We start from the raw sequence: 15,498 nt of genomic DNA, 5'->3' as shown, positions 1-15,498 counted from the left end.
GATGACCCTGAAGAGCTGAGGGAATATATACAGTCGCAGAAAACGTCACACAGACTCGGTCACTATTTTACCTGTCTACTGCAGTACTTGCTGGAACACAACCCTGTGGTCAACGCTAAGAACGTCTGGTGTCGACAGGGGGTCCTCAGCGATGAGAATCATGGTGAACTCACAAGCTTGAAATTCTTAGTAGTGCGCAACAAGACTTCCTATGATGATGACAACATCCCTGAGCGATTTCACCTGGAGGCTTCTATTCACTTCAGCGTGACCATGTCCCCTAAGGAGACCGACGTCTTGGCCACTCGCTTCAGCGGCCCTTTCCTGTACGAGAGTCTAGCATGGCGAATCGTAGAGACCCGTCGAAAGCTGTCGATTGCTGAGCATCCCATTGTCAAGCAGTGGTTGGACGAGAAGTGTGGTGGTGATGTGGAGCACATGTGGCTCCTTCGAGGGTGTGTCTTTTACTCTTGGAAAGTTTTCCGGAACTTATCGCGGTCCAAGACCCCCAAGTACGAGTTACTGGGCCAGGACCATCCCAAGGGCTGGTGGGTTCAACAGGACTCTGAAGAGGTCCTCGGGGACATTCTCAACTACTATGGCGACAATACCAAGTTTGCTATGATCACCCACAAACGGTACTGGATGTCCCCTAGCGTTGGCTCCGATGATGGCACTGAGTTGGTGGGAGATGAGACTATCGGCATTGAACCCGTCCCTTTGGTCGGTCTGGAGGGAATAATCAAGTCAATTCATGCCTTCACTGAGGCGAGCTCCAAGCGCCCTGTGATGGTAGCAGTATGTATGCCTGATGATGATAATGAGGGTAGATATGTTGAAGTCAGCCGTGGTTTCATCTTGCCTACAAAATGGGTGGTCGAAAGGGACGTATCGTCGTCCGAGTCAGAAGACTGTTGTCATGTTGAGACGAGGAGCTGTGCCGCATTCCAGGAGTCCCTGTATGAGATCTTGCGGAAGAGTGGTAGAGTAGACTCTATATTCGAGGCAGTGAAGGGCATTGACCTACAGGATGTTCGCATGTGTGATCAACCCAAGGCCCCGCCAAAGCTGAAGAAGCCTGAAGACCCTCTGATCGACTTGATCGACCGCAAGGACATCCAACAGTGGATTTGCTCGATTAGTGCCTGGCGTACTGCGTGTATTGCTCGACACCCCCCGAAGAAATCTGGTCGCGGTCTTGGTCGGGCTCAGTCGCAGAGACTGCGTACAGCGATAATGTTCGACCTCAACGAGTTGATGTGCGAGGAGGGTTCTCAAGCTGTGAGCGATATCGTGCTGAAACTGTGCTTGGAAGTGAACGATTTGGGTCAGGAGGAGGTCCATGCTATCCTAGAGGCTGTCGAGGGTCTGAGGAAACACGGATGGCGATGCACTACAGGACGAAGCCTTCTAGTCACTATCAACAAGTGTCTGGATGATGACTCTGTCTCTCCGATGGTCATTCAAAAAGTATGTCGGTGTTTTGATGTTGAACCCAGCAAGGTCTCTATTGAGAAAGCAGTGGAACGTTATGTTGCGGCTAGAGGTGAAGACACAGCTTACATTGCTGGGCTCAGACTGTTATGTCAACAATGTAACAGCGATGCTCATATGAAGGCTGCCCAAGAGAGGCCAGATCAAGCACAGTTGTGGAACCCTGTGAAAGGAGCGAATTTGCGTATAGCATCCCATCACAGTCCAACTCATTTGGAGCCAATCGTTCGGGGAGAAATGCCCTTAGTGACGTTATCATCGGAGGTTCCTGTCAAATGGGTGTCCTCTGAGATGGAGTTTGACGATTGTGTGAGGGATATATCACAGTACCGCACCATTGGCATTGACGTTGAGTGGAGCTCTGGGCCGGGGGCAGCCCTTTTCCAAGTCGCCTCGGAGGACACAGTGTATCTCATCGACATGTTGGTGCCCGAGATCAGGCAGTCGTCGACTCTCTTCTCAACGCTTCGTCGCGTCCGTAGGGTTCTTGGTTTCAGCATTTCTGCTGACTTAGAACGGATACCGCAGTTGAAGGAATGCGGTGTTATAGACGTCCAAGTAGACAAACGCGGGAGTCTCCAAAGGCACGTTGCTGGTCAGCTAGGGGCTTACCTAGACAAAACTGAGCAATGCAGTGAATGGGCTGACAGGCCTTTATCGGAGAGCCAGAAGAACTATGCTGCATTGGATGCATATACACTCCTCGCCCTAGACGCCCATATTCGGGGTGTACCTGATGATGGTGCCCTTGGGCCAAGCCTCTTTGATTGAGTACACTGTATGTATTGGTTTATGGTATCGTATTGTTTCTTCCTATGAGCTCAGTCGATACTTGTAAATTAGAAAAAGGAACACTATGGGAGTCGCACAGAAGAACTGTATTGGTACCCTGCAAGATGCCGATCTACATCATCAAAAGCTGACCATCCTCGCACAACCTCTTGAGAGTCTGAACGATTCCAACGAATAGTGTGTTATTCCTTTGAACGCTAAGGGGTTGACAGTACAAGTTTGATGGTGGACCAGCTGGGTCCTTCCGCTGTTGTCCGCTGCGACAGTGCTAGTGTCTCGGTCGGTGGACACATCCCTGTGATGAAGAGTGTATCCTGCGAAGAGGGTGTGAGACGGTATAGTCTGCTCCTTCTGCTCGCCGTGGCGATGTTTGTGCTAAATGAATAACGCAACCCAGAGCTCATCGAATGGCTAGCACATCGGCATCAAGGCCAAGCAAGCCGGCAGTGGACCTTGAACTGACACACACATTTCATTGACCAGATGTCACCATCTCGTCCGACGTCACCATTTTGTCGGGCGTCACCAGGAGACGCAAATTCCGTCACAGAATAACTCAAAGGTTACTGATAGGACACAACAACGCTAGGTCAGCCGTCCTCTGACATTCCGTTCTGGAAACTCTCCCAAGCTACTAGTTATTCACCCTATGCATCTCTCACATGGCGAAAAGTCTGAGCGAGAGCGGTGCCTGCCTAAGTGCATCGGATTTTCTATCATTGCCATGATGGGCTACGGACTTTTCAACTACTGTCTCGGGTACGTCTCGGATCGCCTAACCATAGTCATCTCGTATTCTCCCTCGCCCTAGGGGTCTTGATTGATCTCGCGGGCCCTTGTTACCCAAGACTGTGTTTGTAACTGAGTTTTCCACCGTTTGGCTCGGTCGGGTCTGTTCATGATCGACTACCGTAGTTACACTGGTGGCCTCATTAATCGTCAAGTTGAACCTGAGTATGTGCGGACAGCACAGTGGCAAATGTTGGTGATCATGTGGCTAGTCGCTGGCCTACCAGGTGAACTGAGAAACACTAGGAGTCTATCACATAGACTGTAGCTCTGGTTCCTAACGCCTCTGTGGACTTCTAATGGTCGTCTCCAATTTCGACGAAATTATTTCGTAATTTGATTTACTGCAGGTCTAGCATGTTACGTCTCTCACGGGGTTGTCTGCGGCCGCTTGGAGTTAATCTGGAGCAAGTCGCTTCGCAGTGGCCCTGTCACTACGATGACCAAGATTTTGGCTCTCTCTGGGGGATTCATCCTCGCGATGTCCTCTACTCTTGTTAATCAAGCTTTCACTCTGTCCCCTCCAGCTGACAAAGGTACGGCATCCCAGAGCCTTCTAGAGACCACCATTAAATACGTTCGCTAGCGGTTACCTGGCGTTATCACCCGCTTCAGGTCCTGTTGCTGCTATAGTTAGTTCAACAGTTGTTACTGTGAGTTTGTACGGCCACTTTGTCTTCCATGAACGACTCGATCGAGTTCACACAATCCTTCTAATGATGGTAATTCCAGTAGAGCCTCGTAGCGTGACGCTACCTCGGTGGTCTCTTATCGCTGATTATGCTCTCTTCAGGTGGTCGCAGGAATGACCATTTCAACTTTCGGAACCTACGTCGCGCTGGCTCCTGGCAATGCATCGTCTAGTGGCTCTCACTCTTTCATCGGACCACTGTTCGCGATATTGGCTATGATTGGTATATCAGCATTGACACTGCTGATGAGATACAACTCTATCGGTGAGATCGAGCCGCAGCTGTAAAGTAGCTCTCCTTTGTCAGGTAACGTCGCTACACGCAGTGGTTTTTCGGCTCTGCTACTGTCGCAGACCTGTGTTGCGATCTCCCTATGTATGGTTTTGATCGCTAGAGGCCAAACAACTTTGCGTGTTACTGGATTTGCTCTGGTCACTACCATGGTCGCGGGCCTCTCCCAGGTAGGGTACGATGTAGCAGCATGTTAGGAGTTGTCGTGTCAGTCGACTGGTATCTTCTTCATGAACGAAGCGTTGGCGTATCCAATGACCAGCTTGGTGAAAGTCATATGTTCGGCTAACCCTATAATTGTGTTGTTGTTGAACTTCTTTATCGATGGTTTAGTTCCGAGAGCCACACAATCGATCGGCATGGCTATCATCCTTATTGCTGTGTTCTTGAGTGCTCTCATACCTCCTAAAGGACTACAGCCCTCAAGCAAAGAGGACGTGATGAATTGTGGTCCTCGCGATCTGGCAAACTCCCTCCTCGCTGAGCGAGTGATGCTGGTTTGACTACAGCAAGGGTGTTACGACTTGTAACTTACGAGTAACGACGTCATGCTTACTTTCTAAACATCTTCTAGGGTCTGCTGTTATCTAGTTCGTGCTATGATATTCTCCACATATTAAACGCTTCTAATCGAGATGGGTTCCAGTCGAACTTGTCTCAATTTCATCCGTTGTTGCTTCTAACCATATCCTCAACCAATATGTTTCCATTTGACTGCCAACAAAAGTTTCATCACTTTCTGAGAATGTTGTAATTGTTATGTCTCCGGAGATCCGAAGCGGTTGAGTCAATACATAGTTTACCTTTCCTTACTGCAGCTTACGTACAACTAGAGGGTTCACAATCGATGAAAAGTCATACGAGAAAAGGCACTTGTAAACCCCAAGTCGGTTGAGGACATAGAAAGATGCTCCTTCGTATCGCATCCCATTGACACAGATCCATACGTTTTACAAATTCATCTATCGATCACTCATGAAGTGACTTCCCCAACCTGGAAAAATCAAGCTTAAGCCCAATCTTATTCACGCATACTACAATAAAAACTATGCGGTGAAAATGAAGGAGACTCCTGTTTCTTGTGGCAATGTTCTGGCTAACTGAAATAACGCTAAATTGAGTTGCTAGCACATCGCTCTCGAGCCTAAGATGGCGACGGTGTTGTATTTTTGACTCACATACACACACTATAGCCACATTCCGTCTTCACCGCGTACGAGTCTGCATAGGCCATGTGTTTTCATCCAGACTCAATATTTTCAATATAGTTACCCAAAACTCGACAACAAATATCAGTCCGGACAAGAAACCTCAAAATGTGAAAATAGCGTTTGAGCGGTTTCTTCATAGAACGGCTAGCTCCGACGTTCATGCCGTAACGAATAGCAGCTAGTCCAGGACATAACAAATCGTCGATGAGAAGTGAGGAATCCTGGGTCTGCTTTAGTCGCTAGAGAAATGATGATTACAGTAATAGTAGACCGCGAGCTGGAGCTCCCATGGTCTATACACGCTGACTCGACGTCTTAGAGCGAGTTATTATAAAAAATGATTATTGAGAAAAAACAATGTTAGACATACTCAGACTACAAATCCTTCAAAATGAAAACCATAATTAGACATGCTTAGAAATTATCAATTACACAAGACTGCTGCTATGATCTAACAAACTCTCTCGAGTAGAGAGGTTCTCCACTCGGAACGCCTCTTTCCTGCAATCAACCCCATCCTGTGGCATCGACGGTGGCAACAACGAACTTAAGATAACACCAGTGAGAAGAATAGACATACCAATCAATTGAGACAGGCATGGGAGCAAACCATCTATAGCAAGATTGAGAAAGAGCACAACTACGGACTGGGAGGAGGCAATCACGTTGACAAGACTCGTAGAAGGATACAGCAAAGCCGCGTTCAGAGCAAAAATCGCTAGCGCCTGAAAAATCCGACCATAACGAGGGACTACGCGGAGCGTATATTCAACTTATAACGCATTCACCCTCAACTAACGGAGAGATGACACGAAGGACACCCACCTGCGATAGACCAGCAATGACTGCCAAACCAATAACTTCATTGGGTAGGACTGTAGCAGGCAAATCCTGGTTATCATCACTCTTTGCTAACGCGAATCCAGCTACTAGAGCCATCACAGACAACACGCACTGTCTCGAAGCAAAGCCACTCCAGGTCGATACATTACCTGAAATGTGAACAGATACTACAACAGGGATACTTCATCCTATCTTACCTATGGCACTGTAGCGTATCAAAAGCGTTGTGCCCGACATAGAAAACATTGCCAATACCTGAGGGAGTCCTAGTACGATCGGCTACGAACACAGCCTATACTAAATGGATACTGATGAGATACGTGATGCTCTTACTGCGAATGCAAAGCCCAGTATATGGTCAGTATCCGCTACAGACGACTGTGGCGTGAAGATAGCGTTTTCTCTGTGGATGAACGTAGAAAAGGCATCGTATGGGTTGTAGTCAGTAGCCGCAACAGCAGATGTGACGATTTCGTCGCTACTCCCTGATCCTAGGGATGATATCACAACACCAACGAGAATCTGACAAACGCATTAAGAGAAGATCCAAGATACGGTCAAACTAGCAAGCCCACCATGACAATGAGAAAGACATGCTTCTTCGTGAGCAATTCGCCAAAAACGAAGTGCCCATACAAGCTAACAACGATGATTGCAGCTCCTGAGATTGCTGTCACGGGACCTACCACATTGAACGTCGCAGCATTCACACGAGACACCTGTTGTTGCTACTTACCTTTTTCAGCAGGGCTTGTGAAAACAAATGCTTTTTTCATCAGGGTCAGGGAGAGTCCCAACAAGATCCCTCCCAAGAGCGATAGCACTTTGGTCTTCACCGTAATCCCATCGTCTCGCCCAGCACTGTCACCACTCCAGAAGAATTCCACACGCTTGTTCTTGACCCAGTGATAGACATAACAGACCGCGCCTAAGAAAGTATTGTGGAAGTTACAGGACCACGAGAGGAGGCAGCCAGGAGTATTCACGTACCAGGAAGACTCGCTGAAAGCCAAATTATTGCCATCATTTTCCATTCAGCGCCGACCCAGTAATACTTCTCGATCGATCTTTCCAATATAGCAGTAGCCAATCTAATGTAATAAGCATTCTAATACGCATGTCGTATGGTTACTTACGCCATGACGTAGCTAGTAATACCGAAGCCCAACATGCTTAGCACAGAGTATGTTATGCACTTCTGGAGCCCATAGTCCCGCCGAGTGGCACTACCCGACATAAAATGACCGACAGTGATGTGGCAAACAAACTGGACCGATACTATGGACGATGGCACAAATTGGATTGCAACCGAGTTGCGTTCAAAGAAGTCGCGCTAGCTCGGGACACAGCTTTGTGCGTTGTTGAATTAGTAAGCAACCGGACAGGAATTCTCAGGAATGCTGATTAGAGACATTCAGCCAGATAATTGAGCCAAATACAGAGTCGAGGGGAAGAAGACACTGTAGACTATACAGAGTTACGGTATCTGCCTGCGACAGTCACTGTTCATATATAGAATGACACAATCATCGCGATCTCGTTTTCATAACGCTGAACGACAAGAGCTGGCCAGGAAAATGGCACGAACGAATATAGTGGTGCAAGCTAAAAGCGCGCAGAAATGTACACACCAGTATGCAGGAGCAGACGGTTGCATAGTCGGTGTGGACTAAGGAGAGCAGCTCTCTACTTGTTGAGGTCAGTCAGTTGAATATCGGGGGGGGGTGGTGCTTAACAAGTCTGTTTCAATTCGGCAGCTGAATAAGTGGATAATTTCACAGTAGCTTCAGAATTCCCACCTAGCTTGAGTGCATGCACCAGCTCCTAGGCAAGGTAATTCTCACGAGGTAGATCACTCTGTGCAGCATCTGTGCAGTAATTCCAAAGAAACTTTATCGCGAAATACCGCTCGAAATTCGGGCCGCCCTGGGAAACAGTGCGCAAAGTGGTTTCGTGCGCATTGTGACTTCCACGGCAGCCACTGCATCTACCTGCTCTCAAGCCTATAATTCTCGCCCAACACGATCCTACCACAAGGCGAACGCCACCTTATGGCCATGATGGGAAATCTGCTGGGCGACCCTCCGAAATGCAAGTTCGGAACTGGCAGGCTAGGATGAGTCTTCCACCACCATCATTGTTTCCTTCACATTCCGCATTGTCTTCAAGCGCGAAACCCAAGCGAACCGCAGAAAGGCATGTCAAATTCTCGTTGCCGGATGAAGACGTCAAAAGACAAATCGGTCTTTACTCGTCTTGGCCTGTGAAGGAGTTGATCCCACAGCGGCTCTATTTTACTGTGTTCGACGGTCCCCTTATCACTGATCCCACGGCGAGGAGGAAGCCTATACTACTGAACATAGATAACGAACTCGTCTATAACAGGTTTTACAAGGACTTCGGGCCGCTCAACTTGGCACAGATCACAACATACCTACTCGAAGTGAGGGGAGAAATCACTGTCTTGGTTCGATCTGTTTGGTGTTAGTTGAGATCTTTACTCGAAAGCGGCGCTCGTGAGGATAGACCAGTGGTACACTACTGCAGCAGTCACCCAGAGAAGCGTATTGATCGTGATGCGTTACTCAATGACTTGCTGCTTGATCAGGTCCGAATGCGGTCCTCCTAGTCTCTGCATATCTGATGTTTTTCCATAAGCTCTCTCCAGCAGAGGCACTGGACCGTGTTGAAAGTGGATACCCAAGCGTGATGCCTTTCAGAGATGCCTCGATAGGAGACTGCCCTTATCCCTGCACTGTGAGGAAAGCTGAGCCACCTCCTTGTCGAGTTACGATGGTCATTTTAGATTCTCGACTGCCTCTGCGGTCTACAGTACGCTTACCTGCTGGGTTGGTACGATCCATGCAGGTTCGATATCAATGAGTACAACTACTATGCCAGTCTCCAGAACGGCGATCTAAATTGGATAATACCAGGAAAAATATTGGCCTTTTCGAGCCCTCAAAATGAACGAAGGGATAATCGTGGTTTCCCGGCCCACATACCGGAGGATTTCCACGCCGTATTCAAGTCGATGGGTGTTGAACTCATCGTCAGATTGAACGATAAATTGTATGATCGGAATCGCTTCACTTCGGCAGGATTCGCCCACATGGACCTCTACTTCCCCGACGGGACTTGCCCATCACAATCCATAATGAGTTACTTCTTCAATGCTGTCGAGTCTATACCATCTGGTGTGATAGCTGTGCATTGTAAAGCGGGCTTGGGCCGTACTGGCTGCCTCATTGGTCTCTATGCTATGAAGCGATATGGGTTTCGAGCTCGAGCATGGATCGGTTGGAACAGAATCTGTCGCCCAGGATCTATTCTGGGCCATCAGCAACAGTTCTTATGTGATGTCGAGCATGGAATGCGAACTCCGCAGCTCAACAAGGTGCCGACGTTATTGACCACGATCGACCCTGATAGATATGAGGTGGATATAGGTCAAGGCGAGAGGCTTATGGCTGCTAAGCAGAAGACGGAAATGACGAGACTCGGTGCTAACAAGAACAGCATCAGTGCAATGCTGCGGCTGAGTGCTGGCTCATACTAGGCTCTTGCATGTCCGATTTGTTCCTACCACTCCTTCGGGAACCTGTCTGTGAATCATGTAGGAGATGGTTGTGAGATGGTTGTACATTGAAAGGAATGTGGTGTTTCTTTACAGTAGGGACGAGGTAACAGTCGCTCATACTTCGAAATGAAAACCTCTGTATCGAATATTGTACCAACCATTACTGGAAACGACACTCTGATGTTCCCTAAAAATGGCACGGGTGAGCAGGCCACGGTCACACTCCACCCTTTATCAAGAACGAGATCGACGTGGTAGTTATCAGTGAGTACAGACCCATAGTCGTATCGCCACATCTTCATACGCTGTTGTTATATCCGTACAGGATATAACAGACTAAAACACAAGCATACACCTGAGCACACCGCCAACACGAGTGGACAACATGATCCATGAATGCTATTCATAGTGGCATCATCAACTTGCTATTCCTTGCGATACTCAGCGAAGATCGTTTCCAAACTTCCTGAATGCACAACCGCACTATTCAAGATCTCACAGAGTTACGGTAGAAGATGTATCAGGCCATACTCGTCTCTTTCTTCATTCGAGGCTTTACGACCAGTTGAGTGAAGACGTAGAAGAAACTGTCCAGAGAGGCAAGTTCCTCCTCATCCCCATACACGGCAACGGCCTGAACAACGTAGTGTGGATGTCCTTTCTTTCCAACGCAAGATGCTAACCTCGGGCCAAAGCTTCTCGAACAGGATGTTCTTTGACTCGTTATCAGGTGCATACTTGGTTGGCAATACCAACTGCACGATCGAACTGAGGACGGGAACGAGGTTTGTCTGCGCGATTCATCGAGTAACGTCGACGATACCGCAATTCATCCTTGGATCTGCGCTGTAAGAACTGCTCATCTGTGACACCCATTGACTCGAATCTGAGGATGGGATACAAGTGTACTGTAGTGGTAAGAAGAGTTTCATATGCGTTAGCCAGGCGTGACACAGCTAATCTCAATTATTCTCTTCTGCAGTGGATTAGTTAGCTATGGGAGCGCCTTTTTTTCGTGAGGCGGATTATGATGGGTACCTCTGAGGATGCAGTAAGCTGTCACAACCAACCTCATCGCCATAGTTCTGTATGTCGGCTACGCTCCTTACTTTAGGCCTGAAACTCTTAATGGAAAGAGAAGAAACAGGAGATCATAAATACTAAGCCTTCTTAGCTTAGTTGGTAGAGCACCCGCTTAGTAAGCGGGAGGTCGTCGGTTCAACTCCGGCAGAAGGCTTTTTCACATTCACTATAACGCGTCTTCCGCTTACTTCGGAATATCAGTCCTGATGCTAGGGCGACCGAAATGACGGAGTTCGTCTGTGACGTTCCGCTTGCCACGTTTCATACATCTGATGCCGTTGCGACTCTCTCCAACGTTCATGCAGGACCTACTTTCCAAGGTCCGCATCGGGTAGAATTTCCTTTTCGTTAGAAGCGTTATAATGTATGCAGTCAGCTGCCGTGATATTGTCAGTGGAGCTAGCTTTTACAGTGCCTAGAAAGCAGAGCAGACCTCAGCGCAGTGTTGGAGTATATGTTTGGTTTCCTTAGCTAAGCTAAGGGTCACCCTCAACTGCATTATAGAAATATGTATCACATATTACTCAAAGTGGAAATGGTCGAAAAACGAACGAGAGTTTTTTCATCGTCATCGACAGATGAAGTCGGCCATGAGCAAATTTCCCCACACTGTCCCAGCTAGGGAGAGGCCATGCTGGCAGGAATTTACCAGAATCAGTAACGCTCAACGAACAGCGGAATTACGAAGCCACCGCGGGAGATACTCACCAGACTTAACGCCAAACACGAATCCTTCGGGCACAGGCAGCGGACCCTACAGGAAGACAGAAACACCACTCCGTCATAGCAGGGCTTCGCTCCTCCCACCTGCATGAGATTCTTTGTCTCACCAAGAGGTTCATTGAGAACCTCCCGCGCTGCCTCAGCCCGCAAGCCCACTATTCTAGTCTTCTCGTTCGCGGGGTTCCAACTGACAACAGAGCAACTGCCAAAAAGGACCAAAGAAATAGTGTACATCAAAGCCTGCTTCGCCCCTTCTCCAGCTGGCAGCTTAGCCTTCTCTGTCTTCCCAAATCGGAAGTAGGAATTCTCCGTCTCTTCCGGCCTACCACAAAACGAACATCTCAAGGAGTGTGCAGATTCCTTATTCACCATTCGTAGTCACGACTGATCATCTCCCCACACCGATAGTCGTTGTGAGTGAATCGGTATCTGACAGGACACAGGCTGCTACCAAACATGAGGAACCCGGCACGGAGGGATACACGGGATTCTAGTCATGACTGCTATCAACAATCATCATCTCCAGCAGCCTCGCCAGTCGTCGAAGCATCGCTACCTCTCCTGTACAGCAGGCGTCTCCTCTCTAGCAACATCAACGGGGAAGATACTCTCCTTGGCATTGAATTCCGAATCTGGGGGCTTGAAGCCAAAGCCTGCCAGAACAAGCTACGAACAGCGGACCAGAAACCCCCCGGAGGTCTCCAACCGAACGAACCAACAACGAGTATCCAGAAGCATCGAAAGCCAGTAGTATTCGATTGCTTATACTATGGTGGAATCAGCTCACCCTTGAACGAGATCGCCTTAGTGACTTCTGGCAACTCGTGTCCCCGTATATAGGCCTTCCCCAAAGGCTCCCGCTTGGTAGAGGCATACACTTGCTCAGCACACTCGTCCATGTAAGCTTCAACACCCACTCTCTCTTGGGCCTACCAATGCATGATACTACAGACACATACGTTATCTTTCACACTTCCTCGAATTCAATGAAATAACAATGAGTGATACAATGCAACATTAACAAGCACGGCCTCGCTTGACCCTTGAGATTAACTCTGCTCAGACCACGAAAAGAACTCCCTCACTTTCATAGTCTTCTCAGCGTTTTCTCCGGTAAGCGACTTGATGCCGTGAATGATATCCTTGGGGTCCGTCTCTCGTTCCAAATCGACCATTCCCCAATGTACATTCATCTTGCCAGGCTCGTAGTCTCTTCTGTACTTCTTTTCTTCTGGCCAGCAAAGGAGGCTCTCACAACAGTGGACGACTCGCCGACGCTACCAGTAGGAGTAGGAGCCGCCGGAAAGTACATGTCCGGCTGCAGGTCGCGCTCGACAGAATCATCGAAAACCGCAATACCTAGGGGCACGAGCTGACCAGCGAGTGCGGGGTTGGACCCTACTTTTCCCTGCTGGCCTCACCCCTCTTGTCAGCGGATCCGCCAGGATCTTGCCCTAGTACCACAAGACATTCGCCACCGACTACCCCGAAGAGCTCACCTCAGTGACCATGCGAGTGTAGTTATCCCCCACTGGTTTATCGAGCATAGGAGACAATGAGAATAGAAGCTGTGGCGGTTGCCAGTCTATTGTTACTCAGCTTTACTTATTCACACCTCATTAACAACAACGTACACGGTGAATGTCATTGGAAACACTTCAATGAGTATTAAACTACTGTCAGGAGTTGTCTCATCGCCTTACACGTCATGTTCGACGGTCACAGCTCTGGCCTGTTCTCCCAAGCAATTGATTGAATGAAGACTCGTTACCTTATCACTAAGGCCAACACCGTATCGAAAACAAGGATAGGTCAAAGCCAGAACTGTGCCGACTCAACTGGCCGCATGAATGCTGATCGAGACATTCTTTCGCTTCACTTATTGCTGTAAAAAGGTAGGAAGATGTTCAATCCAGAGAGTTCGTTTTTGGTATTACAACAGAATAGGCTGTATCACTTCTGAACAGTGTGGGAAAGTATGCACATGGTCAACTACATGCGTGGCCGACGATATGAAATTTTTGAGGAGGTTTCGGGGAACTCTCATTGGTTTCCATACATTTCTACCCCACTTCGTATAGGAACCCCTATAACAAGTGAGGAAAATTCCGAGCTCAGTTGAGGAAAGCGAACACATGTTCCAACACCGATTCCGAAACTGTTGATTTACTTGACGACGTCGTAGCACATTCCCATCGATCATGGGTGAAGTCCTAAGACGTTAGGTCTAATCAGTTGGTACTGTTCCTTGAGATCCCACCAATTGACCAACAGCACATAACGGGCAAGAAAAGCTGTCAGAAGAGCCTAAGGGTACACAATGATGCATAATACGGTTGAATACAAAATAGTGTCGAGCAATCACTCGAGGCCCTTGGATGGAGCCCGACTCCGATTGGTCGGTAGAGGTAATAGCATCGCTAGGAAGGTCGGAAGCCCTGATACAAAGTGAATAGCCTAGTGGCTAGCAAGATCAGAGGCCCTCACGAGTAGTCGCCGTCCCCTCCTTGAAAACTTCCTTTATGTTCTCTCGCCAACTTTGAGTGGGGCCGCTTATATTCTGCAACTGCTCGATTCCAGTTTGATTGTGACTGAACACCGATGCGAGTCGAACGATTTTCCCCACTTTTACATTATCGCCGAAGCTTGGTCGCAAAGCATGATGACGGTGAAAAGGCCGAAGACCAACGCGAAGAAGAAAGTCAACTGAGGAAAAATGAAAGAAAAACAACAAGTGAGTTATTACAATTCCAAAACCAATCAAGGGTCCGTCGATAATGCACACGTCGGTCGCCCTTTCCGTTTGGTCCGGTGGTCCGATTCTTCCCAAGGGCGGTATAAAATGCTCTTTATTGCGACAGTGATGCAATCGGGCTACGATGGTGAGAAACGACACGCCACAGAGCGCTGCCACATACTGAGAAAAGAGAGCGGTGTGGGAAATATGCACATAGTCAACTACATGTGTAGGTGACATTCGTGGAAATTTTGAGGAAATTCCCATTGGTTTCCGTACGCTTCACCCGAGTTTGTATGTAAACTCCTATAATTAGTGAGGAAACTTCTGTACTCAGCCGAGGAATACGAACATTCATTCCTACACTAAGAAGAGTTGGAAAATCGAGCTTGGAAAGTGACCGCCACCGACCAGTAGAAACAGCATGAAGTGTTTTTGGTTGCATTTTCCGACACAATTGTTAACCCAGGGACAATGATGGTCCATCTTCAGCACGCACCTTTTGCACGTGCCTGAATATAAAAGATTCCATGCCCCTAGGGGTCGACTCCAATGACCTACTGCAGTGATGTGCTCGTGGAGGTTTGGGGATGTTACATCGCTTACAATACCGTCGTTTAGGCGCCGTATTTCCGCTGGAACTGCTGCCGTCAGCCAGCGAACAGTGCTGGGGATCTCGACACGCCTGAGCATTGTCGTTGACATTCGACAATGTTTGTGTTGCTGGGCTTGTACTCGCCGAACGATGTCTGACGGAACGGCCTCGCGATACTATGGTAGAAATTAATCATTACTCTATGTCGCGTGAGCCCATCTCAATAACACCAGCACACTTGCCCGCCTCCAAGTCCTCCACTCCTTTATTATTCAGCGGCACCTGTGATAGACCCGAATCTTCTCCAATCAGCATCTTCCCGTAGCATCTTCCCCAATCGGGCCCAATCGCACGATGAGTGTATGTGGTGACAATTGGATTTCAAATTTTAGTATGAAGGATACCGCTACCATTCAGGATTCGCATAGTATATTCTGCGAGTGCCATTATTTCGACTTCGTATGCATTTGCGAGTTCGCGAAAGTAAGCAGTCGTAACACCGAAACAAGCTTACTACCGTTCCTGGGTCCGTCAGCATACACGCAACATGGGACCATATGGAGAGGACCTACAGTGAGGCCGAATCAAGCACCGAAGGATGGTTGAGATGATGCTCACGAAAATGAGGTTGAATATAGCGAATGCGACTGAAGGCCAATAACCCTCCC

General features: G+C 48.3%; 5 protein-coding genes and 1 non-coding gene across 6 annotated transcripts in view; 4 read left to right on the top strand and 2 right to left on the bottom strand.

Annotated features, from left to right (window-relative positions):
- Positions 1-273: 273 nt before the first annotated feature.
- On the top strand, positions 274-2,265 carry Pmar_PMAR010065 (hypothetical protein; the record flags this gene model as incomplete). Its single annotated transcript, XM_002788488.1, has 1 exon — positions 274-2,265. One exon carries the CDS (start codon positions 274-276, stop codon positions 2,263-2,265), a length of 1,992 nt encoding a protein of 663 aa, XP_002788534.1.
- Positions 2,266-3,514: 1,249 nt separating this feature from the next.
- Positions 3,515-4,561, top strand: Pmar_PMAR010064 (hypothetical protein; the record flags this gene model as incomplete). Its single annotated transcript, XM_002788487.1, has 5 exons — positions 3,515-3,611; positions 3,691-3,797; positions 3,869-4,031; positions 4,074-4,228; positions 4,271-4,561. 5 exons carry the CDS (start codon positions 3,515-3,517, stop codon positions 4,559-4,561), a joined length of 813 nt encoding a protein of 270 aa, XP_002788533.1.
- A 1,291-nt stretch (positions 4,562-5,852) lies between these two features.
- On the bottom strand, positions 5,853-7,283 carry Pmar_PMAR010063 (hypothetical protein; the record flags this gene model as incomplete). Its single annotated transcript, XM_002788486.1, has 8 exons — positions 5,853-5,882; positions 5,935-5,994; positions 6,095-6,261; positions 6,310-6,367; positions 6,446-6,603; positions 6,849-7,040; positions 7,103-7,203; positions 7,249-7,283. The coding sequence occupies 8 exons, from the start codon at positions 7,281-7,283 to the stop codon at positions 5,853-5,855; spliced, it is 801 nt and encodes a 266-aa protein (XP_002788532.1).
- A 69-nt stretch (positions 7,284-7,352) lies between these two features.
- Positions 7,353-9,671, top strand: Pmar_PMAR010062 (dual specificity protein phosphatase CDC14B, putative; the record flags this gene model as incomplete). The annotated part of the gene is made up of 5 exons (XM_002788485.1): positions 7,353-7,481; positions 8,091-8,555; positions 8,601-8,676; positions 8,721-8,869; positions 8,919-9,671. The coding sequence occupies 5 exons, from the start codon at positions 7,353-7,355 to the stop codon at positions 9,669-9,671; spliced, it is 1,572 nt and encodes a 523-aa protein (XP_002788531.1).
- A 541-nt stretch (positions 9,672-10,212) lies between these two features.
- Pmar_PMAR010060 (zinc finger protein DHHC domain containing protein, putative) overlaps positions 10,213-15,498 on the bottom strand; it is a gene marked incomplete at both ends in the record, with an annotated part of 5,481 nt that continues 195 nt past the window's right edge. The window contains 18 exons of the mRNA XM_002788484.1: positions 10,213-10,326; positions 10,376-10,460; positions 10,516-10,578; positions 10,964-11,044; positions 11,088-11,190; positions 11,484-11,529; positions 11,583-11,685; positions 11,731-11,820; positions 11,868-11,927; positions 12,055-12,151; positions 12,286-12,427; positions 12,584-12,729; positions 12,780-12,857; positions 12,901-12,952; positions 14,647-14,747; positions 14,797-14,879; positions 15,331-15,398; positions 15,493-15,498. Coding sequence (XP_002788530.1) covers positions 10,213-10,326; positions 10,376-10,460; positions 10,516-10,578; positions 10,964-11,044; positions 11,088-11,190; positions 11,484-11,529; positions 11,583-11,685; positions 11,731-11,820; positions 11,868-11,927; positions 12,055-12,151; positions 12,286-12,427; positions 12,584-12,729; positions 12,780-12,857; positions 12,901-12,952; positions 14,647-14,747; positions 14,797-14,879; positions 15,331-15,398; positions 15,493-15,498 — 1,518 coding nt within the window. The remainder of the gene's footprint in view (positions 10,327-10,375; positions 10,461-10,515; positions 10,579-10,963; positions 11,045-11,087; positions 11,191-11,483; positions 11,530-11,582; positions 11,686-11,730; positions 11,821-11,867; positions 11,928-12,054; positions 12,152-12,285; positions 12,428-12,583; positions 12,730-12,779; positions 12,858-12,900; positions 12,953-14,646; positions 14,748-14,796; positions 14,880-15,330; positions 15,399-15,492) is intronic.
- Pmar_PMAR010061 lies at positions 10,857-10,929 on the top strand. Its single transcript has one exon. It is a non-coding gene; the product is annotated as a tRNA-Thr (tRNA).

This window comes from Perkinsus marinus, assembly GCF_000006405.1.
Source record: "Perkinsus marinus ATCC 50983 genomic scaffold scf_1104296927884, whole genome shotgun sequence".
Classification (NCBI taxonomy): Eukaryota; Perkinsozoa; order Perkinsida; family Perkinsidae; genus Perkinsus; species Perkinsus marinus.
The sequence above is the reverse complement of the archived record's forward strand: the minus strand, read 5'-3'. Positions and strand labels throughout refer to the sequence as shown.